The 24,985-nt window shown below is 43.3% G+C and overlaps 1 protein-coding gene across 1 annotated transcript in view; it reads left to right on the top strand.

Moving 5' to 3' along the window:
* The window catches only part of THNSL1 (threonine synthase like 1), a 138,400-nt gene extending 115,983 nt beyond the window's left edge, over window positions 1–22,417 (top strand). The window contains exon 2 of the mRNA XM_069648158.1: window positions 19,856–22,417. Coding sequence (XP_069504259.1) covers window positions 19,856–22,107 — 2,252 coding nt within the window. The 3' untranslated portion in view covers window positions 22,108–22,417. The remainder of the gene's footprint in view (window positions 1–19,855) is intronic.
* The last annotated feature ends 2,568 nt before the right edge of the window (window positions 22,418–24,985 follow it).

Raw genomic sequence — 24,985 nt, 5'->3', positions numbered from 1 at the left:
GTGGAAAAACAGGTTTCCTCCAGACGGGAGGAGAACCTTGTTTTGTTTAAATGGATGGAGGACGAGGGTTCCTTCAGAAGATTTGAAGAACTATATTACATCCACAAGAGGTTCCTTCCAAGAGTTTGAGGAATAGTGTTTTCTTTTTTTTGTTGGTTTGAACACACAAGCAATAAACATTTAACCATATATTTTTTGCCTAAGAACTGTGCCTTGCAGTCTACATGCGTGAATAAGACATCCCGTTTTTGTTGGTTAGTTGAAAGTGTAAGGGACGGAAAAAGGTTTTGACACAGGACGGTGGACATTTTACTTTACAGACATCCTGACTGGGTCCTTAGTATTTTTGTTTAGGTAGGGCAACCCCTCATAGTAAATAGGGCAAGATAGGCTTTTCTTTTCCTTTTGTTTGCAAATAAACGTTTATACTAACCAATATGCCACCTCTACGACAGACTCTGCATATTCACATTCAGGAACCTTCCTTAAATAGATAAACTTCGGCACTGACAGCTGTGAGAAACCTGAGGATGTTCTCACATCTACTTCCCTTGCATCCTCTATGCAGATGGCCAGGGAAAGTCTATCATTTTTGGATCCTGCCCCTGGGGGTGGGCAAGCAAGGGAGGACCCCCTGGATGGATGGTTGTTGGGTATTGGCGGGGGGATGCCCTTAGGTAGGACGCTATATTCCACATCTTCCTATCGGGAGGGAACCCCTGTCCCAGAAGTAGTATTGGGATATTGTTCAGCATGTTCTCCTATCTCTTAGAAGGACATGAGATATGATCATCCCAGACTGGTTGGAAAGGCAAAGAGAAGGATTGGAGATGAGGGACTTTGGGACAAAACAGAGCATCTCCCTTATCCTCGCGACAACCAATCTAACCTTCCCCTGACCTTTATGGGTCATTATAAAGTAGATCCCCTATATTCCCCACTCAGAGTACCTAACAGTACTGAGATGAGGAAGAAGCAACTGAGAGTTATAGATACCATTTACTCTCACCCCTTTGGTACTGGGACAAAGAAGATGCATATAGGTCAGGCATTTCCTTGTAATCAGTCAGGCAACCTTAATTACAGGAATACATCTGCAGCCCATTAAAGGACCCATTAAAGGACTGCATGTGTATAAGAGGTGGACTACAGAGAGCAGTAGTGGAGAAAGAAGCAGTGTAAGAATCACCGGCTGCTGGAGAGGAAGCAGCCAGGGAAGAAGCCATGCGGGAGCGAGAGAAGCCAAGGTGCCCACCAAGATCCCAGGAGTCAAGCTGGCGGGACTCTGCAGGATGGATTAATCCTTAGAAGGGAAGATGGGCAACAGGCGCTGCCATGGGACAGAGGCAGATCTCTGCACAAGAGCCGGCGAGTGCTGAATGAGGCACCCAGTGAAAGACTTTTTCGAGCAGGGAGAAGCCACCAAGAAGGGCTGCCGAGTCCAAGAGAGTGTCGGGGACATTAGAGGTACCCGGGCGGTCAAAGGGACCGTGAATGGAGTAGCAGTCCATGAAATTAAGCAAAGCTGCATTTATTGAATGCCGAATTGAATGAAAAAAGCAAGATTGAACTTCTTGAATATTGAATTGAATGAAACAAGCCAAGTTACATATATTAAAGTATTGAATTGAAGGAAATAAGTAAAACCTTTTTTCATATTGAATAACAAAGTAATGAAGTCCAAGACTGTTCATTTTGAATAGGGAGTTGCCTGAAACACCACAACTGCTAAACGTTGAACCTCAAGGTGAATGCAAATAACCAACTTGCTAAGATGGAACTGTAAAGTGAAAGACAATTGGAAACCAAGTTGAATGAAAGACGCTGATTGCAAAGTTGAAGTAAAGGATGAACAAGTGCTTGTTTTGGAGTTGCATTTGAAAAACCACTTGTCTAGTAAAGGTGTGTAATTGCATTTGAGACACTATTGGTTCAGCTGCAATATTGAACTACTCAAAGACAGCTTGAAGTTCCTGGTTGCGTGACCTGTGATGGGTGGATCGTGTGATCCAACAACTGCGCCAAGACCAGAGAACTACTAGTTGGTGACTAAAGAGCTGTTGAAAGCGAATGCAAGGTTCCTGTTTGCGTGACCTGTAATGGGTGGGCCAACATCTATGCCAAGACCAGAGAACCCCTCTTTGCTAACAAGGAAGATTGCTGTTGTGTAAAAAGGAAAGCTACCACTGATGCATATAAGACTTGGGGAAGGGAACCCTGAGCTACAAAGAACTACGAAAACACAGTTCAAAGAGAAAGCTTCAAGATACTTCTTTGTGTGACATCTTTTGATATTGATCTTGGGGAAGGGAGAAGGGAACCCTGAGACATGCTGCCCTGGAACTATATTGATCTTGGGTAAGGGCATTCCAACATTTATAAAAGTTGTGGAACTTTGTCAATTCAAGTTCAGAAGTAGGTAACTCGACCATTGTAAGAAACTGGTTGACATTTGGGCAAAAGAGACTGAAGAGTAAGCCTGATCTGAAAATAGGTCTGAACTTTATTTTTGAAACACTGTTTAGTTTGTGGTTGACATCCCTACACATTGTTTTGTCTTAGTTGTGAGGGCAAGCAAAGGTTTTTGACACAGACTTTTCAGTTGAATTTACTGATGGAGACTTTACTTGGTTTCTTTAAGTAGGGAAATCCCACCGTAGCATAGTGCAAGTTGAGCCTTAAACCGTCATGACATTTCCTTTAATAAAACCTTTTGGTATACTTTGAATCGGTTTTCTGTGTCTCCTTCCATGATGCCAACCTCACATAGCAGAGCACTGATTTCTGAGAAAAGGGCTCTTGCTTGCACTCTTTCATGTAGGAAGTGCTTAGGTATTGGCAGTGTAGCACTAGCAGGGAAGGAGTAGCTCTGTCACTGCCCATCCTACGCACTGTTGGTAATTTAAGGTTGAGTTCTAACAGTCCCTTGGGCAATGACATACTAGCTAAAAAAATCACCCTTGTAAAAATTGCAGTCAAGACTCTTACCTTGACCTGGACATCATATCACAATATAAAGGAGAACCACATTCTGAATTTGTCGTACAGATGTAAATTATTGCTATTACGCTTTCCCTCACCAAGGGATTGAATCCTTTCTCTCGTAAGTGCAGATGGACTCCTTGTCGAAAATGTGGGAAATCCTTTCCTCCCTATGGGGTCCACCTTTACTTATACCCCAGGAAGAAAAAATTAAAACTAGAAGAAACAATATCATTTTGGAGTGTCAATTTTTTGCTTAATGCTGAAACTCATGCAGAGCTCTTATGCTCATCGTTTCTAGTTACTTTTGTGCTCTTTTAATGTCGCTGCAAAAAACACTTGCGGTTGCATTCCCATTCCCCCATACAAGGAGGAAAGGGAGAGAAGTTTAATTAGTGGGGAGAATTGGGCGCAAGGTGGGGAGTTAGGAACTTACCTTCTCCCCCGAGATTCAGCTCCTCTGAGGTATCACCACTTGCGACTCCTCAGACCCTACTGAGATAAACGCATACCGAAACCTGCCACCTGTACCCGAGATGGCAGTTCTGGGGATGGTGCAAGGCCCCCGCACGTATGTCAGTGATCCCAGCGTCCTCACGTACCCCAAAGTGGAGGGATGACTACCGGGTGCAAGTATAAAGTACTGGAAGATGGATGAAACTGATTCCGATCAACTTTCCGCTGAAGGACTCTACCTACTTCCATGTCTTTCAAGCATTCCAAGTAAGTTTAATTCTCAGTTAGGGAAAGTCAGATAGACCTTTCTTAAAAGGTCTCATAGAGAGTATTCCAAGCGTTTTATACCACAGACATTCTTGTACTCCTTTCTTTCAACCAAGCCTCTTCCATACTAGGTCCACACTACGTGTTTGTGAGTATAAATATTGTGGGGTTATCAAGATTGGGAGAAGGATCAAACAGTTCCATATATTGACACAGATCTTTTATTATTCGAGGTCCCTGCCACAGTTACATTCCTGTGTTCCTGAGCCCACCATATATTGTTGTTACATAGTTGTGGACTGGATGGGAGACAGGTTTTCCGGCCATACTCTGTAAGAGTCTCCGTATTCCTGTCTCTGGACGGGTTCCCAACAATTACACTCTGCCGAGGAAGATCAAGTATGCACACAAATGAATAGGTACTGGCATGGGGCCCGCTTGCTAAAAAAGGTGAATGTTGCTGCAGCATTAAAAGAGTGGCAATATAACATGGAACCATGTTAATAGCCAGATGTATATGAAGCTTTGTCTCTGATAAAATAAAGTTTCACTCCAAAGTCTGCTCTTAATAAATATATTTTCACTAAGCATGGGCCCTATAATACCCAGGCAGTCTTTATACTTCCTTTACTCTACAAAGGCAAGTTAGAACGTGTGTAACCCAACACACATGGCACAAGAATCACTCTGAGTCTCTAGTACGGTCCAAAGGTTTTTATTTTTATATTTGTGTTCCTGTGTGCCATTCGCTACCCTCTCATTTGCTTTGGCACTTCCTCCCTTACCCAGACATCTATAGCCCCATGTTAGTGCTACCAAACAATGACACCTACTGTCTAATGACTAACTTATGATGATAGTGTTATTCTAAGACAAGTGCTATCTAATCTTCCTAACTGTTCCTACTTTTTTCAGTGGTTAGTGTTTCTGCAGGTAATTGGGATGTGGCTTGTAGATGCCATGTAAGATTCAGGCTGGTTCAATCATGGCCACGTTTGTCTCTTCCCTTCTCTACTCTACCTCATAATTCCTTGTGCTCCTCCCACCAATCTTCTGTACCTACCATGTTTCACTCCTCCTAGCTCTCGCCTCTACCCTTTGATGTTACTTCTCCTCCCACTCATTTTACTCCCTCCTCCACTCTGCTGCTCCCCTCCTCCACTCTGCCACTCCCCTTCTCCACACTACTACTCTCCTCCCACTATTACTCTACTCCTCCCACTACTACTCTCCTCCTGCCCACTACTACTCTCTTTCTCCCTACTACTCAAGCACTATATTTTCATCCTGTGTCATTCAATTCATATTCACTCCTTACACTAACCTCTCAACTTAATCATCACACAAACACACTCACCCTGCAGAACCACGTCCATTCCTAAAACAATAGATCACCTGCTCCACAAGTCGCTGCTCCTTCGCCCTTTCGTCCTTCTGGTGTCTTGGTCGTCCTCCACCTCTGACATCACCAGAAAAACTGACACTTCCTTCTTCCAATTCTGGACCTAAAAACCCCTCCCTAACCCAGAATTGGACAACTCTCCCTTGCCAATATTGCCATGTCCACCCCACCTGGGGCGTTTGTGTGTCATGGGATCTTGCAAAAAAGGGGCTACGTCATGCCTGTGTAGCATTCCATGTAGAATGTTATCCCCGCATTGCGACCAACATGGAATGTTTAGATTACAATTACCCAGGGTTCTTGGTCAGTTGAGATGTCGTGTTGTAGGAGGTGGTCGCAGTGCGGGGCGCCGGTAATTTTTATGAAAATAAACTTACTTCTTTAAAGCAATCACTCTGGCCCCAGTGATACTTCAATTGGCGACGAGGATACCGGTGCCTGGTGGACCCACGCAACACAGAGAAGACGAGAGCGGTTGCTCCGAGCCCGGGCGCAACACTGTGCTGGCTTGTGCTGTTGAGATCCACGTAGAAACGTGGGACTGGAAGAGAGCGAACGCTCCGAATCGACACATTGCCATTGGTTTGTGCGGTTAGTTCCCAAAGGAGGGGGCTGCTCCATACTCCGGACATTCGTTACTCCGAGCAATACACGCGCATTGACTGCTCATCGTGCAATTAAAGGAAAGGACCTTGTAATTAGGTCGCGATCACGTGTCTCTGCCAGATAAAGACCAGGAAGTCTGGGGAGAGTGAGGATTAACCATCCTCATCCTCGTCCCAGTACTTAAGAAAACAAAAAAATATTTTTTTTTCTTCTCTCTTCTTTTCTATTTAAACGCTCAACAATAAAGGAACTCACATTGCTTTTCGGCATTGCATATTATGAAAGTTGTAGTATTGTTTTAAGATACCAAAATGCAAGGTATCTGTATTCAACCTCCTGCAAGTTTCTTGCCAACACCGGGTCAACCAGCAGTGGTCTGGTCAGAATGGAAAGAATTTTGGTTGAATTATATTCAAGCTGTAGATCAAGAGGAACTCGCGTCCAGGAAAAAGAAGCTATTATTATTACATGCACTTGGATTAGAGGGTCAAAGGAAGTTTAGAGAACTTCCAGAGTTAACAAGAGATGAGGCAGGGGATGCTGATGAACATGACAGAGCCATAAAACAATTGGACAAATATTATGCGCCAGAAACTAATGTGGCCATAAATAGATATAAGTTTTACACCAGAGTGCAAAAAGAAAGTGAAAGCATAGAGGAGTATGTTTCAGCATTAAGGGTTTTGTCTAGAACCTGTCAATTTGGCAATGGCATCACTCTAGATGAACTAATTCGAGATCAGATTATAATTCACTCAAAGGATAATATAGTTCAAGACAGACTGTGGATGATTGGCAATCCATCACTACCTGAAACTATAGCTATTGCCAAGCGGGTGGAACATAGTCAGTTGTGCTCTAAGGAAATGAAAGACAAGAAAGAAGAAGCAGTACAGAGCATGCAACGAAACACTACAAAAGTGACACAAGAGCAAGAGGAACAAAGCCAGGTTAATGCACTGCGAATTAAAGACAAAGCTGAAGCTGTTTTAGGAAAGAACAACAAGACAAAGAATCCAGAAAACAGAGGTGGTTCAAATAAAGTTCATGGGAACATTTGGGCTAATAATGAACCTCGCACACAAAATGATCACAAATATCAGAATTACCAGCCCAGGGATGGAAATAGATGCTACAAATGTGGCAGATTTGGACATTACGCAAATGCAAAACCGTGTCCTGCCCTAGGCCAGAAATGTGGAAATTGTGGTATGAAGGGTCATTTTGCAATCGTATGTAAGAAGAACAAAAGGGTTTCTGTCATCGTAGACGAAGAAGAAGAGTCCGATGAAGAAAGAGTATTTTTCATACGGGAACCGCCAGAAGGAGAATTTAAGTGCCCAAGTTGCGAGGTGATTCTAGATAACTGGAAGCTCAGGGTGAAGGTGGATAGTGGTTCGCCTTGGACAATAATCACCAAGAAGACGTGGCAGAACCTGGTGGCATGTGGTCTGAGAAGCGAGTTGAAGGTATCGGACATAAAAAATCCGGGAGGATTTGAAGGGTCAAGGATAAAAATGATTGGTTGGTTTCCCAGTATCATACAATTTAAAGACAGACGAGCTCAAGTCAAAGTTTATGTAGCAGAGAAGGGCGTTAACATCATAGGATGGAGAGATCAAGCTGGTTTGAGAATCAGACTGGACCCATGCACAGAAGAACAGATTTTGTTGGTCAATAGCAGTCAGCAACAGCAGAGGAATGATATGTCAGCAGAAAGAAATGAAATCAAATCAGAGTTAGGTTTGTTAAAAGATTTTGCACATAGTATTCGCCTGAAGAAAAGGGCTGTACCGGTTAGACACACGAAGTCAAGACCGGTTCCATTTGCCATTGCTGACAAAGTGGAGCAGGAGTTGACATTGTTAGAATCTGAAGGAGTAATAGAAAAAATAGAATCTTCGGAGTGGGTGAGTCCCATCGTGGTGGCATTAAAGAAGAATGGCAAACCAAGGATTTGCGTGGACTTAAGAGACGTCAATAAGAACATAGTAGTTGATATATTTCCCCTTCCGATTATTTCTGAAATGTTAAATTGTATTGGTGATGCAGATGTGTTTTCAACATTAGATCTCTCAAAAACATATCATTAAATTGCACTGACTGAAGATTGCAGAGATATTACGGCCTTCATTACACCACATGGTTTATATAGATACAAACGCATGCCTTTTGGTTTAGCCTCTGCGGCGGCTGTATTTCAAAGGGTAATGATGCATGTCCTTAGAGGAGTGAAAGGAATTTTTGTGTATCAGGATGATATTATTGTATTTGGTAAAGGAATTGTAGAACATGATGACAGGTTGAAAAAAGTGTTAAAAAGATTACAGGATGTAGGTTTGAAAGTTGAACAAAGCAAGTGCAAAATTGGAGTGAATGAGGTGGAATATTTAGGGCATACTGTAAATGGCAAAGGGTACAAACCAAAAAAGGATGCTATGGAAGCAATCAGAGAATCACCTAATCCTAAGAACAAGGATGAATTGAGGTCGTTTTTGGGATTATGCGAGTATTACAATAGGTTTGTGAGAAATTTTGCGAGTGTCACGGATCCTTTGAGGAAGTTGATGAAGAAGGATGCCAAGTTTGTGTGGGATGATGATTGCAACAAGGCAGTACAATACATAAAAAGTGAAATTTGCAATTCATTGGAGCTAGGAGGTTTTGAGTTTGGTAGAATGACAAAAATTACAGTGGATGCCAGTGGTAACGGTTTGGGAGCAGTTTTATCACAGGTAGATGAAGATGCCAACGAGAGAATAATCAGTCATGCATCGAGGGCCATTTCAGACACTGAAAATAGATACTCAGTGATCGAAAAGGAATTATTGGCTTGTTCCTGGGCAGTAAATTATTTCAGGAAATATGTGTGGGGAACTAAATTTGTTATTCAGACAGACCATAAACCGTTAATTGAGGTTCTTACAGTCAAAGGAATGTGTAGAGCCTCGCCAAGATTAGCAAGACTTAGTCTTAAAATGCAAGATTACAATTTTTCTGTGAAATATGTGCCTGGAAAAAGAAATGTTGTGGCTGATTTTTTGTCGAGATTACCATTAGGAAGTAAACAGATGGTGGTGGAAATGGATGATGAAATGGTAGCTGTTGTATTTGAAGTTACTTCCAAGGATGTTTGGATTGAGGAGTTAGGCAAGGATGATGAGCTTCAACAAATTGGCGAATATATAAAATCAGGATGGCTTGAAAGAAAAGCAGTTCAGGAAACATGTTTGAGATTTTGGGAGGTAAGGGATGAATTGTCTATGGAAGATGGATTTTTAGTAAGAGGAGACAAATTGATTCCCCCGCGTAAACTATATGATGAACTTATTGAAAAAGCACACCAGGGCCATCCTGGTATCACAGGCACAAAGATTAACATAAGATCGAAATATTGGTGGCCAGGTATGGATCTTATGGTAGAAAAGATGGTTAGGAATTGTTGGCCGTGTCAAAACAGCGATAAAGGTTGTAGAATAGTAAAGTCAAAGCCTATTGACATTCCCAAAGGTGAAGCACCATGGGAAATGGTGGGTATTGATATTGTTGGACCATATGGGAAGTTAATCGATGAGAAGAAGTTCTTGATAGTATTAGTTGATTACTATTCAGGGTGGCTGGAAGTTAAAGCAGTGAATAAGATCGATAGCAATGAGATAGTAAAATTCATAATGCAAATATGCAGGAGGGAAGGGTTCCCCAAAGTGATATTGAGTGACAATGGAGTCCAATCCAAAAGCAAGGAGATAAGAGAAGTTGCCAAGAGATCAGGAATTGAATGGAGGTTTTCAGCTTTATATCATCCCCAAACTAATGGGTTAGTGGAGAGATGTAATTGTGCAATTGTAGAAGCAGTAGAATTAGCTTTGAAAAATAACTTGTCAGTGGATGAAGTATTAAAAGAGAAGGTGTGGTGTAGTAGGATGGCTGTTAAGAGAGGAATGAATATTTCACCTTTTGAATTGATGAGAGGTAGAGCTCCAAATACATTACTTAATCCGTATTGGGTTAATCGTAGGAAAGTGGTGCATGCTGAAAAAAAAGATTGTTTAAATGTCAAAATGAATATGACGTATCGGGTGGAGAACCGTCTATTAGTGAACACAAGTTGAGAATCTCAGCAGGGGATTATGTGCGGATTAATTCTGGTCGTATTGTAAGAAAGGGCGACTCTAAGTACAGCAGTCCGGTGAAAGTTAAACAGGTGTTCAGAGGGGCGGTTAGAGTTGCTGGGGGAGCAGTATGGAACTTAGATAGAGTAAGTAAATGGAGATGGGAAGGCAAACAGGAGGAATGTAGGCGTAAGGGTGAAAGGAGAAGAGCAGATGAAGATTTTGGAGATGAAACTCTATTTAGAAGGGAAAATGCAAATGAAATAGACAATGGTCATAGAGAGGCAGTGAGACAAAGTGAACAAGTGGATGGGAATGTGCAACAAAGTAATGTTGCATCTGGACGAAATCTTATGCGAAGTTCGAGAGAAAGAAGGTTACCATATTGGTCCAGAGATTGTTATGCATAGTTAAAATCTATATTGTACGTTATTTGATGGTACCATATTGTATTCACATGCTAATTCATGCTATGCAGTTCTACATGTAAATTACACAAAGTGGTCTAAATATCCACTTGTGGATTAGAGTGTGTTAAGAATTATTTTGTTTGGAGTGTAATTAAGATTGTTTGTTCTATTATCTTATTCCATTTAAAGGTTTTCATTCAATATTTATGGGGGGGGGATGTGTAGCATTCCATGTAGAATGTTATCCCAGCACTGCGACCACCATGGAATGTTTAGATTACAATTACCCAGGGTTCTTGGTCAGTTGAGATGTCGTGTTGTAGGAGGTGGTCGCAGTGCAGGGCGCCGGTAATTTTTATGAAAATAAACTTACTTCTTTAAAGCAATCACTCTGGCCCCAGTGATCCTTCAGCCTGCTTTCTCTGATTATGTTTCCCCTTTGTTTTTTTTAAAACTTGAATTTTCAAAAATGTTTCCCCTTAGTGAACTTGGTCCTTATACAAGAGGCTTCGAATGGGCATGTTACAGCTGGCACACTTTACAAAGTCATGTGGTCAGTCATGGATTCGTCTTTGCTCACTACGTAGCAAGAGCCAAGAAACCATTGAACAATTCTTGTTTTCTTGCCCAGTTTACATTGATCTCACGGCCAAATATCTTTAACCAAAGCTTAAATAAAAAATATTCGCTGCCTAGGTGACGCTTTGATTGTGTGCATGTGCATGACTGAAAAGCAGTCTACATGGTCTGTGAGAAACCCACAGGTATTCTCACTCCTACTCCCCGTGGGTCCTCTGCGCAGGTGGCCAGGGAAAGGCCATCGCTCTTGGATCCTGACCCTGGGGATGGAGAAGGGAGTGAGGATCACCTGGGTGGAGGGTCCTTGGGGATTGGGAGTGGGTAACCCTTGGGTGAGACATGGTACCCCCTTTTCCCATTGATGAGAAATATAACCCTCCTCCAACCTTTATAGGTTACTTTAAGCCAGTGCCCCTCAATTTTACACACACGACTTTTGACAGTACTGGGACGAGGAAGAGGCGACTAGGAGTAATGCACAGCAACATGCACCACTTGGTTCTGAGATGAGGAAGAGAGTCTCAGAGAAGTACCATTGTAAGGATCAGGCATGTCTTGCTGATAAGACTAACTATAGTCAGGCAACTGAGGGAAAGGACTCGCACCTGCAACCCCTTTACACAAGTCAGGTGTAAAAAAGGGGCGCGTACAGGAAGGCAAATGGAGAAAAAAGCGAGATGCTGGTGGGATACGTTGAGAGAAGCCGTGCTACAGCTGAGGAAATACACTGGAAGGCTAGGGTCCAAACGAGTGTGGCATGGGAGCAGGAGCTCTGTGGCGCAGAGACGAGGTGAAGGAAGGAGACCAGGTGAGGGGTCGTTCTTCATGCCACCTAAAGGAGTGCTCGTTCTCCCAAGGCACTGCAAGAGAGCGAGAATGCCAAAGGGGCAGAGAGGTAGACCCCCTGTAAGGAAGCTGCCAAGTTTATGGCTAGCGCGATACCGAAGAGAACTTCACAGTGAGCTGGTGAGTTTCCCAGCATGAGAAGCCTGGTGGTACTGTAACTGCGAGTCTCATAAAGTTATCCGCTATTGTCAATGAGTCCTGAAACAATACAAACGGAGTGGTTGCGTGGCTCGTTAAACGAACAAGCACATTTTCGAAAGTCTCTGGATGCTGTGAATCATTCCCCTTTGAACTAATTAGCTTGTTGAAGTGGTCGCAGGCCTTAAATAAGGAACACTTTCAAAATTCTTCAACCAAGGAATGAAAGAATCTAAAATCTAAAATATATTGAATACTGAACTAAAAGAGAAACTTGGACATTTAAGCAAACCACTAAAATACTGAATGCTGAATGCATGCTGTATAACGAATTAACTTAAAAGCAAATGTATATTTAAACCCGAACTACAAGGGAAACTTAACATTGAAGAAAAACAGTAAGACGCTGAATACTGAATGCGTGATGCACAAAGAACAAACTTCAATCTTGAAGCTGAATTAAATCTTGAAGCTGAATCTAATTAAGCAACATACGACTGCATTAAGTTTCGAACTACAATGAAATGATACTGAACAATGGTGCACAATGAAAATAAAGAACTTTTATGAGTGAACACAAGGTGCCAATGCTACCATTTGGAAAAGGGTGTATGACACGGCTGACAAAGCTACGAAGCAGCCAAGGAGAAACCAGAGGAGCCCACAAGTACACCCTAAACCCAGCACCAATAAAGGGAGTCAAGTGAAGGTATCTTGATGCACAGGAGCAAGCACCAAGGAACCTGTGTGGGCCAGTAAAGTCTTGGGGAAGGGAACCGCGAGACGTGGCAGGACTATGTGTTGTTTTGGGATTGGAGTCTCAAGACCCCCCTTATTTGGATTGTGTGATTTTAGAACTTGGGGAAGGGAACCCCACGAGTGATTCTGAACTATATTACTTTTGAACTAGAGAAAGGTACATTTCAAGACACTTTTTTTATTTTACTGAACATTCTTGTGATTGGGGAAGGAGAGCTGAGAGAAAGCTGTGAGCTGGATGAAGCTCAGAACTTTAAGTTGAACACTGTTTATTTGGACTTTGACATCCCTACACATGTTTGTTCTAGTGGTGAGGGCAAGAAGAGGTTTTGGACACAGACAAACTAATTAGTTGAACTCTTTGACTCAGACTTTCCCTTGTTTCGTTCAGGTAGGGAAATCCCACCTTAGCATAGGGCAAGTTAGGCTTTCAACCGTCCTGACATTTAAGTAAATAAATATCTTTTGTTTAAACTTTAAGTCTGTTGTTTCTGTCTTTCTTCATGATGCCCTTGAAGGTGGTACGTTTTATCCACAGATCATGGCTGAGAAGGCTCAAACTTCTGACGAATTGATGCACTATGTTAGACTGTTCAGATTGCATCATTTTTGGCTCCTGTGCGCTCGTGAAACAAATATACTTGATTAAGAATTCAACCGCAAGCTGTTAGAACTTTGTTATCGTCATAGTGACCCAAAGCAAACGTTCTAAACCTAGCTTATTTTTGTAAAATGATTGTTGTATATTATTTAACATTGAATTAAACATTGTGCGTTGAATGCCATGTATTTAATTGATTGATACAGGTGGTTTCATCAGAGAGCCTTGCTGCTACTATCACTATTTCTTCTATTTGGCAGAGGAGGTTCTTATTAACCAATGATGTATTAACTGCATGTGTTTAGATATGTGCATAGTTAATGTACCATAGTTGATTTTGATACATTATTCAGGGCCTTGATCGAGGAGGACCCTGTGTGTTAGGCAGTGCAACTTAATTTGATTCAGGAGGCAAAAGGGAGCCAGTGAAGTTGGGCCAGTGCATGAGGTATGTGGTCATAAGGCTTGAGATTGAAGATATTCTGGACTGCTTTATTTTGGATGAGTTGCAGTTCAGGGAGGGAGTAATGAGGTAGACTGGAATAAATGGAGTGGGTGTAATTAATTCTAGATAAAGGTGATTGCTGGGAAGCTCTATGGGCGGTGGAAATGTAGGGGTGATGCTCCGTACTACCTTTAATGCTCTGTACTAGCTTTAAATGTATGTTTCAGGATTTAATGAGGCAATAGTAGTTGTAGTAGTAGTTTGTCATTTGCAAAGTGGCTTTATCCCATTGGTATGGTCTCAAAGCGCTTGTGGGTGAACGGCCTCGGAGGACCGAAGTGCAAGTATAGGAAAATGGTCAGAAAAAGGTTGGAATGCATGTATGCATTTGGCCACAAGGACGTTGTGTGGGATGGCCGGTCCCCAGTTAGCTTCCCATGTCGATCAGGCATGTGGATTGGTACTGTGAGGTGGTCAGGAGAGTGCGGGAGTACAGGAAACTCGTTCTGTGTCCAGCTAGACTGAATCTATGTCGTGGGACTTAGCTGCATTCTGATGGCAGAGTTGTTGTGTGTTGTGTTTTAGACTGGTGTATGGGGGCGAATGCGTGCGGATGGCCGTGCCAGCCGCTAGAATCCACAAAGTGGTGTGCAACATGTACCCATTGAGCCCCAGTTGTTTCTTTGCTTTTGATGTGGCCAATGAGTCTGTTTGTCCAGTCTGCCCTGAAATGATACTTTACCCTGCTGTGGAGATATCCTGGAAGGCAAATAGTATTGCGGCCTAGGTGTCCTCAGGTAAGTGTGAAGGGGGAAGTGTTCATCAGGTTGCAGGAGGGAAGAGCCGGGTTTTGAGGGCCTTCCTGAAGGAAAGGTGGTCCTCTAGAGCCGGATGTTGAGTGGAAGGGAGTTCCAAAGTGTTGGAGATTGGACGGAGAAAGAGGATCCTCCTATTCTAATAAAATTGAAAGGGGGATCACAAGTAGGAGTGCATAGCCAGATATATGGTTTCTATTGGGTTGGTAGCGTGTAAGTTTGTTTTGGAGGAATTCAGGGCCTTTCCTTTGGAGGGCGCGGTGGCCAATGCATATGGCTTTGAAAGCGGCTTGACGGCTGATAGGGAGCCAGTGGAGAGCACCCTGAGGGCAGGGATAATGTGTTCTCTGGGGGTGAGGGCAAGGAAGAGCCTATCTGTGGAGTTTTGGATCCGTTGGAGCTTTCTGAGCTGAAAGGCAGGGGCACCCAGAAAGAAGGAATTGACGTAGCTAGGTGGCAGAGGGTGATAGCCAAAATTGCTGTGACTCTCTGAAGGTAGGAGAGATAGGGGAAGATTTGTCTGAGTATGCGGATGTGGAAGTGGCATAATCTGAAAACAGCACTGATGTGGAGAGAGAGTGTTAGATCCGAGTCCAAGGTACATCCCAGATTCTTTACTGAGTTAGAAGCTGCAGGTGGGGCTCAAGAGGTGGGTTGGGGTTGGGGTAGGAGTGGGTGGTGTGTTAGTGCAAATCAGTATATTGGTTTTACCAGGATTAAAGAGAAAGTGGTTAGCTGTCATGCAATGGTCGATTTATGTGAGGCAGGAGGCAAGGTCAGGGTCGGTAGAAGCCAGGGATTTGGGAATCTTGAAAATGATCTGTTTCTCATCGGTGTAATTGTAGCAGGTTAGATCATGTGAGCGGATGAGCGCTGAGAGAGTTTTAGGTAGAGGTTGAAGAGCAGTGGGAAAGGGAGGCCCCCTCTCGGTCCCCGTTGGAGACAGGGCAACGGTTGGCGAGGAAACAGGTGATCCATCTTAACGCAGTGTCCCTTATGCCTAGAGAGTGGAGTTTGTATGTGAGGTTGATGAGGTCGATAGTGTCAAATGCTTCTGAGAGGTCAAGGAGGATAAGAGCAGCACATCCTCATGGGTCTGCCATTCTTTTCATGTCATCCCAGATGGACATGAGGGAAGTTTCGGCTCCTCTGAGAGGTCTTCATCTGGACTAGACGGGGTCGAGTAGACAATTGGATTCTGTGAAGAGGCAGAGCTGGTAGTATGCCGTGCGGTCTAAGAGTTTGGCAATGAAGTGGTTGTTTGAGATTGGGCGGTATTCGGAGGAAAGAAGGGGTCAAGGGAGGGCTTTTTGAGTAAGGGTTTGATGTGAGAGGTTTTGAAAGCTGCTGGGAAAATTGCTGATTTCAGTGAATTGTTAATTAATCATCTTTTGGCGCTGCCTGCACAGGTTTAGGAGAGTATGTTCTTGAGGAGAGTGGGGAGGCAAGAGTTTCCAGGGGATCCTGAAGGGCGGCTACTGGCAAGTAGCTTCAGGAATTCTGGATGGGAAATGGCAGAGAAGGAACAGAGGAGAGGGTGTGCATGCAGGGGGAGCAAGCAGGGTTTAGGAGAGGGAGAACACCAGAAAGGGGCGATTGTTCCCAATTTGGTGCTGATGATGTGGTTTCTTTCAATAGCGATATTGTAAAAGTGCTCTGACCAGGCATAGCAGAGTGCTTGAGTGGTCCATTTGGTGATACATGGAGAGTTTGTCATCAACGGAGAATCCCAGATTGCACACTGATTTGGAGGGATTGGGTATTGGACCCAGTTGGGGAAACCTTGCAAGAGAGAGGGCCTCAGTATCAAGAGGAACGAGAATTAGAATCTCAGCACCATTCAGGAAGTTTGCTGAAGTTCATTCATCCAAGGATGTTCGGAGGCACCTCTGTAAAGATATGAAGGATTGGTCAGGACAAAGGGCGTCTGGGTTCCGAGAACTTGCTGCAAGTTGAGTGCCACCTGCGTATATTTGGAAGCCTAGACAAAAGGATTGAATTATGTCTGCAAGTGGTCTCATGTAGGCATTGAAAAGAAGGGAGGTGTGGCGAGTCAGAAGGAGGACACGGACTCATTGAGGATCCCTATGCTCTTTGTGATATCTTATTTCCTCTTCCAGTTTATATTTGTCATGTACAGGATGTTGAGTTACCTTCCCCTTTTCCCAGGGTATTTTTACCCATTCTTCTCTTCTCCTATTATGTAGTTGTTCAATAGTTCTTTCTCTGAAGTTACAACACTGGTACTTACTCTGTTTCAAGTCTAACTCTGTTTCAAAATTTCTACTGGGACGAGTTAGCTGTGCAATATAATGTTTCCCTTGGGCTCTCCCCGTACTCCCTTTCTCCCTGTTACCTTCTTTACGGTAAGAGAATGTCTTCGGGAGCCGGTTTCCTTGGAGACCCTCTTTCAGTTTACAGACCCTCGATGCCTTTTCTTCTCCGGTGTCTCTCTTCTCCTCCGGTGTCTCTCTTCTTATGGCTTCCTGGCTCTTCATGGTGTCCTGGTCCTGCGTTGCACGACCGGACACCTTGCAGACTTCTAGTGCCCGTGGTATTGGCCACGTTTCTGGGACCAGCTGTCCACCACGGGATCCTTTCCGTGGTCCCACCACCACCTTGTGCTGGGCTCCTACCCATTCTCTCTCTTGGGCTCCAGGCTTGCTGTGCCTCTGACATCCAGAACTGCAAAGTGAAGCAGGTTTTTTTGAGTTCCCCTATTTGCCACAGTCTATGTAGCTTGGGGCCTTCCCCAGCTGACATACGTGGGTCTCTCTCTCCCTCTTGTTCACCTCTCTCGGGATGCCATCCAGATTGTTGTCTCAGTGAATTGGCCATTTTCATTTAAAGCACCCTGACCCCTTCTTATAAGATAACTGCATTCACTAGGAGTTTTAGTCCCAGTCTTGGTATTTCCCAGGATCTGGTATTGTTGTTTATTCATCCCAGTCTTGGTATTTCACAGGGTCTGGTATTGTAAAAAATCCCATGTAATCCATAGTATGTACCATTTGAGGGAGTACCTCATGGGAACCGGAGTCCTTGTCCCCTAGGGGGAGTCTCTCCTGGTGAGTTCCCACTTGCCTCTACCCCTAGGGAGGGTATTGCAAAGCGGGTTCATCTCCCTCGCCTCACAGGAAGGGGCTCTCCCTTGGGGAGAAGGGATGAATTCCCTTGATTTATCATAGGGGCAAGTGAAGTGCCATGAGGGATACTGCAGTCAAGAATGGCCGACTTTGATTTGTTGGGATCGGGCAGAGAGAAAGGACTACAGACATGCAATATCTTGCCTGTGATCTTGAGCCAGTCCTGGATACGAGAGAGTAGTATTTGGGGTCACTGTGTCAAGGGCAACTGAGAAGTCAAGAAAGATGGATAAGGCTGGTTGATTAGAGTCTAGCTTTTCGAATATGTGTTATCTTATGTCAATGAGAGCCATCTCAATTCCTTGGAAGAGTGGTAATCCTGATTGGTGGGAATCCAACAGATGGCCTTGATCCAGAGAACCTATGTTTTAGGTCTTTAGCATCTTTCAACTATTTGTCATTTTCCCATTGACTTTCCTTTATCTCGACTTGTCCTTTATTGTGTTACATCAAAAGCCATGTGCTGTTTAGTTAATAAAGTTTCTTTATTTCTTTTTTAACATGGTTTTATTACTTTTAACTGAATTGCTTTTTGAGTAATTCTTCCCTCCTTGCTCACACAAGCATCTCCTCCAGAGTGAGATTTGAGCTGTGTCAGCTACCTGAAGGGTAACCAGTGATGCTATAAAGGAGGTCTTGGTAGGCTTGTGTAAAGCTTCCCTGACCAGATGTGTTTTTGTATTTTTGCCATAACACATATCAAAGTCTTTGTATTCTCTCCCAATTTTTCTTAAATTATGAAAAGTGCACCTAACATCATAATCACTGAACAAATAATGCTGTTCTGGATGGATGGATGGCCAGCTTTAACCATATGACTCTGGGGAGAAAGGAAGCTGAGAGGTGACAAGCCTGAACCGGCATCAAAGCCGGTGTAAGGATTTTTGCTTCTCTAAGCAAAGTGCCATTTGTCCCCCATCGCCAAGACCCATTCTTTATAATGAGACCAAATGTGTAAGGGCTAAATTAGCACCCGAGGCAGATTTCTGTTATTACCTTATTGTATCTCTGATCCCGACATTGTGTGCCCCTTCAATTGGAGGCCCACCCCCATCCCATGTCACTCGATGCATAAATGTTCATGAGGCAGGCCTATGACTCAAATAAGAGAAACAGGACTTGTGGAAGAGCTCTGTCTATTGTTTGAGATGCTAGGTGGACCCTTGGCCCACAACCGTCCCCCCTTTTTATGAATGCTAACCATGATTCTGAACACTTTGGCGCATGTCTCTCGTCCACAATTTTCTAAATGCTTGGTTGCTGACTATACGGTCTCCAACACTCCCTCTGAACTGTGCAACTGTTTTTTTGTTCAGAGCTGCTCACCTTTCATTGCACACATATAATCCTCATTTCTGTTTTATATTTTCTTGCATTGCATGTGTGCCCCCAATATATTCTGAACATGAATGCCCAGTCTGCTCTTCTTTTCAGCAATGTTATAAAATGTTGTTTCTTCATATTGATAATTCACGCAAACTTGGAGAAAGGTCATGTTCATCACAACTCAGTCTGGGCCTCAATTGTTAAATAATCTTCAAGTGCATATTGTTCCTTATAAATATACAAAATTACGAAAATGAATACATTGCATGCCGTACAACGGTGGCCGGCAACCCTTGACTCTGCAGATGTTTTGGACTACAACTCCCATCAGCCTTAGCATAGTGAATGATGAGGGATCAAGTTCATGATGGTCCAAAACATCTTGGGAACAGTTTACAAACTGTTGTTGCGGTCTAATACTGTGAAGTGATAAATAGCTTAGCAGCCTCCAAGTGTATTCCCCTTATACATAGATGAAAACATTTGTATTCACATGTTTGATGTAAAACCCCAAAGAGGGTGAGTCTGCCTTTATTTTTTTCAATAAATGTAAGTCATTCTGGTATGTTCAGTGCTGGTAAGATAAGATAGCTCAGCGGGTTGAGCGCTCGCTGCTGCGATATGAGTGTGATCTGCAGGGCGCAGGTTCGAATCCCGGCAAGGCCAACTCCTCCTTTCATCAGAGGTCGATAAATGAGTGCCAATTTCGGTTGGGTGATGTTGTATGTAAATATGTGCTCTGTAAAGCGCTTTGGATAAAGGCACTATATAAATAACACATCATTATCATCTACATACGTTTCAGAAATTATTCTAGGACACCTGCATTGCTTTTTTTTTTTTTTAATGAGTATGCTAAATGTGATTGTGAAGCTTGGAAGAGAAGGTGAATAGCGAGGTTTGATTTACAATACAGACGCTCACTCTATGGTAAAAACACTGTCCACTTTCTTATTTCTTTGTAGTGATTAAAAAGAGGCAGCTGCGATTACATCATGTTGGTCAGCCCCCGCATGTGAAGAAAACACCAGGGGCTGCTTCTGCAAAGCACAAACCTTTCTCTGCGACCTTGCCAAGACCCCCTCCGCATTCTTTCCTGCTGAACTCATGGCGCTCGATACATCACTCTGTTATTGGAGACCGGAACCTTATTCTTATGGGACCTCCCGGTTCAGGAAAAACAACAGTCGGAAGACTCCTTGGTCAGAAACTGGGCCTTCCTGTAATAGACGTCGACAACGATGTCCTTGAGAAAGATTGGAATATGAGCGTTTCAGACAAATTGCAGGATGTTGGCAATGAAGAATTTGTAGAAGAGGAAGGAAAGGCCCTCTTAAGATGGTCAGCATCTGGAAGCGTCATTTCTCTTTCTGGGTCGAACCCAATGCATCCAGCGAGCATGAAGCACTTGCAGGAAAATGGCATTGTTGTTTACCTGGATGTGCACGCCAAAGAGATCGTGGAGCGGCTCGAAGATATGAAAGTTGACCGCATTGTCGGTCAAAGTTCAGGGGCTTCGATGGGAGACCTACTTCGGGGCAGGAAGCAGTTCTATAAACAATGGCACGATTTTCGAGTGCTTTGTGAAGGTGGAGACACAGTGGAGGCCATAGCGGAAAAAGTGCTCGATGCCCTAAAGAGATACGAAAACTCAGGGTCTGAAGCGTTCATTTCGACGAGGAGCATTTGCCCGGAAAAGGGCGACCCAAACGGATCCACCAAGACGTTTAGTGAGGTTGTTGTGGATGGGCTTGCTTCGGATGGTGGGCTCTTTGTACCTGCCAGGGGGCTTCCATCTTTTACTACTGGAGAGTGGAGGAGGTTGATGGGAGCAAATTATGTGGAAAGGGCACAGATTATATTGGAAAGGTGTATACCCCCTGCTGACATGCCTGCAGTCAAACTTGGATACATTGTTGAGAAAGCCTATGGGAAAAACTTTGCATGCAGTCAAATTGCACCTGTTAGACACCTGGTGGGGAACCAATACCTCCTAGAGCTGTTTCATGGGCCAACTGCATCATTCAAGGATTTAGCCTTGCAGTTAATGCCTCAGATATTTGCTTATTGCATTCCAAGTTCATGCAACTCTTTAGTCCTGGCTGCAACCTCTGGTGATACCGGAAGTGCAGTCTTGCATGGGTTTAGTTGCCTTAATGAGAATGATAAGCAAAGGATTGCTGTTGTCTCGCTATTTCCAGAAAATGGGATCAGCCCTGTTCAGAAAATGCAGATAATTGGCTGTCAAAGTGCAAATGGGTTGTCTGTAGGTGTAAAATCAGATTTTGATTTCTGCCAGAAAACTCTAAAACATATGTTGACGAATCCGGAATACACTGGCTACCTTACTGCAGAATATGGAACCGCGTTAAGTACAGCAAATTCTATTAACTGGGCTCGGCTGCTCCCCCAGGTGGTCTACCATGGATCCGCCTACCTTGATCTGGTCAGCCAGGGCTTTATTGAATTTGGCAGCCCAATAGATGTATGTATTCCCACAGGAAACTTTGGTAACATGCTAGCCGCCAGCTATGCGAAATTGATGGGCATCCCTATTAGAAAATTGATTTGTGCTTCTAATCAGAATAACGTTCTGACAGAGTTCATTAAAACGGGGCACTACGATTTAAGGAACAGAAAGTTATTGCCTTCCATTTCCCCAGCGATAGACATTCTAAAGTCCTCCAATCTTGAACGATATATACACCTCATTTCTAATGGGAATGGGCAGATTGTCAATCAGCTGTTTAGTCAGCTTGAGAGTGAAGGCCACTTCCAGTTGCCCAATGATTTGCTTCAGAAGGTCCAGCTGGAGATTGTAGCTGACTGGTGCTCAGAGGAGGACTGTTTAGCTGCGATCCATTCGGCATACCACAGCACAGGCTACGTCTTGGACACGCATACAGCTGTTGCTAAAGCGGTTGCTGACAGGTTGCAGGATAAAACCTGTCCTGTCCTTATCGCATCTACAGCACATTACTCCAAATTTGCACCCGCCATTTTGAAGGCCCTGCGGATTTCTGCAATCAAGCAGGATCCATTGAGCCAGCTTCACATGCTGCAGTCCATGAATCTGTTACCTCCTGCCCACGAGGCTTTATGGGACACTTTGAAAAGGGCAGAACATGAGAAACACCAGGTGTGTGCAGCCGACGCAAGCGTCTTAATGAACCACGTTGAAACCATTTTACCCAACCTGTTCCTCAAAATTCGCTAACTTCTTCTTCGTTACTCTTTTCTCTTGCAAAGATACCATCTCATAGATATAGTAACATAACCTCACTGCCGAAACGTTCTATTTTTCGAAGTTCTGTTTTTCCTGTTTGATGGTTGAAAATTGACTTTTTCAATTAAGTTAAGATGAAGATGCAGAATATGATTATTTTGTTTAAATACTGCTGGTATGGTTCAACTAGCCTTTTTCTCATATGCAAATAAACATTCTATCTGTTTTACATACCCGCTGCAATGTTTGCTGGATGGTTATAGGTACAAAATCATCTGAAATAAAGTCCTCTTTTTAGTGATTGGGTTTTATTGTGTCTTCTTTGTATAACTTGACAATACAGATTTCTTTGCATTACAAAGGGCATTTTTGCTGCTTACTAACTGTTCAAGGAAATGCCTCAGCCATTACCTTCTAAAGTTATGTATTTCTCTGTTACCCAACTCCTCTCTCCTCCCATCTTGCTTGCAAATGTGCTGTCACCTTCGTGGTGAGGTTAATGAACTGATGAATTGATGCACACTTTTGCACTCTCATTCAGTGAAGCCTTCGATGCATTTCTCAAACGTCCTAAGGAAACCTTCCACTCAGTTCAATTTTTACCACTGACTGGCCAAGAGGGAAATCTACTGTACTGTTTATTTCCGGATTGTTATGGTTGTGGGTCCTATTGACGTGCCTTTCTTCTGGATTCCTGTGTGATTCTCTAGCCTAGTTGGTATTTGATGGGGATTTAAATTGCCATTCGGTGGAGGTTGGCGGATTTAGTCTCTTCTCTTTGTTTCCTTCCTCCACAGTCAGACAGTAGTCTATTATATGCCATTTCTGATCATCTTCAGACAATGCTCTCTTGGCAACGGATTCTCACAGAGCCACTGTGCTTATCTCTACTACTTTTCTATACTTTCTACCAGGTGCTGTGGTAGGAGATCTCCTGACGAGAGATCCTTCACACCTCTATAAGATTAAGGATCATAGGTGAGATTTACCCGAGATTTTGCAATTTGTTCTTTAGCCATACTTTAGGTCACTAACTGGATGTGGTACCATGTCTTCAAAGTGTAGGAAGGGCAACTCCTGGTTGGAAGAGCCAAACCTTTCCATGGGGATCTACGCTCCTGTCATTCTCTAGAGTGGTTGTGGAACGCATCTGTGAGGGATATCCTTGAAGATGCCACAACCACAGAATAACACAACACCATTCCCTCATTACTGGATTACGTTTTATCTATAGTGAATGTCAGGCGGTCTCCAGTATCTGGGAGATGTGCACTTTTTTTTAGGATTTCTCACCACGTTATAGGAAATTATACCTCTGCTAAATGCAACAAACTGGTTGATCTTGGAATTTATGTGCCTATAATGATATCACAGTACGGTTGATGAGGAGGGCAAGAGTTGCAAATTAATCCCCTGCAGTGTACTATCTCCTATATCCCAAGGAGGCGGAATTCCAACCCAGGAGAATCACAGTTGCTTCTTAGTCTTTCCTACCTATCAAATCTTACTCTGTCATTTGGAAAGGTGGAAAAGGTGGAAGGGAACTTAATTTTTCCTTCCTTAATAGTATGTTGCATTAGTTATCATGTTGGGTCATCTTTCTTTTTCCATTTTTAGTTTTCAGATTGTAATCCACTAACATGTTGTCATCTGGAAATGTACACAGTTTAAAGGTCTGTTATTTGGAAACTAGGTATATGACCTCCAGTTGGGCGTATCTTCATTCTCTACGGCACCCTTTTCTAGACTGATGTCATATTTGGGTTCTTCTTTGTGATTGGTGTTGCCTGAACTTTTTTGGTTTTGGCTCACTTGCAACACTTATGTGCGAGTCAAATGTATATAGAGAGGATTGGTATGTCGGAGCATAACTAAATACTTGGTGTTGTTTGCCCGCGCTCCCCCCATGGATTTGCTAATCCCCAATCCAGAGATGTTTAAGTAGTCCGAATGGCGCAGGTTTCACAAACAGTGAATTAAGTCAGTAGTTGAGTGTGTAATGGATGCATGCCACAAGTAATAGCCATTGAAAGGATCTGTGTGTAACTTCTCCACCCCACCCGCCAAATCAAGGCAAAAAGGTTCTGGTGCATAATACATCCGCTGCAGAAATCTATGTGCAATCCCAAGGTCACAGGGTCCAATCGCAGTCACATAGACGAGGCAGGTGGATGCATCAGCTGCAAAGATCTGCTTGTAATTTGCAGGTTTCCCAGTAAAGTAGCCCATGAAAGGATTTCTCCTCTGCAAAGAAATATGTGAAATGCAGTTCGCACATGTATAGGATCTTTGGAGAATACCCCTTTTTACTGCATATAGCTGAGGGGCAACGTGCTTGCCTTGGAAGCAAGACGACATGGAGCAACACAAGTTCGATCCCTGGTCTGTGCTTAGAAACCTCTGGGTATTATAGATAACCTATCATATATATATGTGGGGGGAGATCCTCCACAGCTCCCCCAATACCCCTCTACCTTTTTTATTTCCTTAACCCCCCCCACCCCACATATATATGTGATAAAATGAGGGTCTCGAATTTCGATATTTTGGGTTTTGATTTATTTTTGGGGGCATTCTCTATTGTGGTCTGGTCCCCATTTACATGTATGACCGCATATCGGTTTGAATGGGCTGGACATGGAGGTATACAGCAGTGTGTAACCTGCAGTTCAAAAGTTCAAATTCCACTGAGTAGGTGGCCAAATATTCATCTGATGCAGACTCCAAAGCCAAGTATCAGTTTTATTTAAGCACACAGGTTCCAAACCTGAAAAACACGCTTTATTAAAGATTAAAGCACACTTTTAAATAGGTTTCCTTTTTATTTTGCTCTTTGTTTTTCATCAGCACGTCCTATTTATTTACAAAG

The sequence above is a fragment of the Ambystoma mexicanum genome, chromosome 2q, assembly GCF_040938575.1.
Source record: "Ambystoma mexicanum isolate Mex_15411 chromosome 2q, UKY_AmexF1_1, whole genome shotgun sequence".
NCBI classification, from domain to species: Eukaryota; Metazoa; Chordata; class Amphibia; order Caudata; family Ambystomatidae; genus Ambystoma; species Ambystoma mexicanum.
The sequence above is the reverse complement of the archived record's forward strand: the minus strand, read 5'-3'. Positions and strand labels throughout refer to the sequence as shown.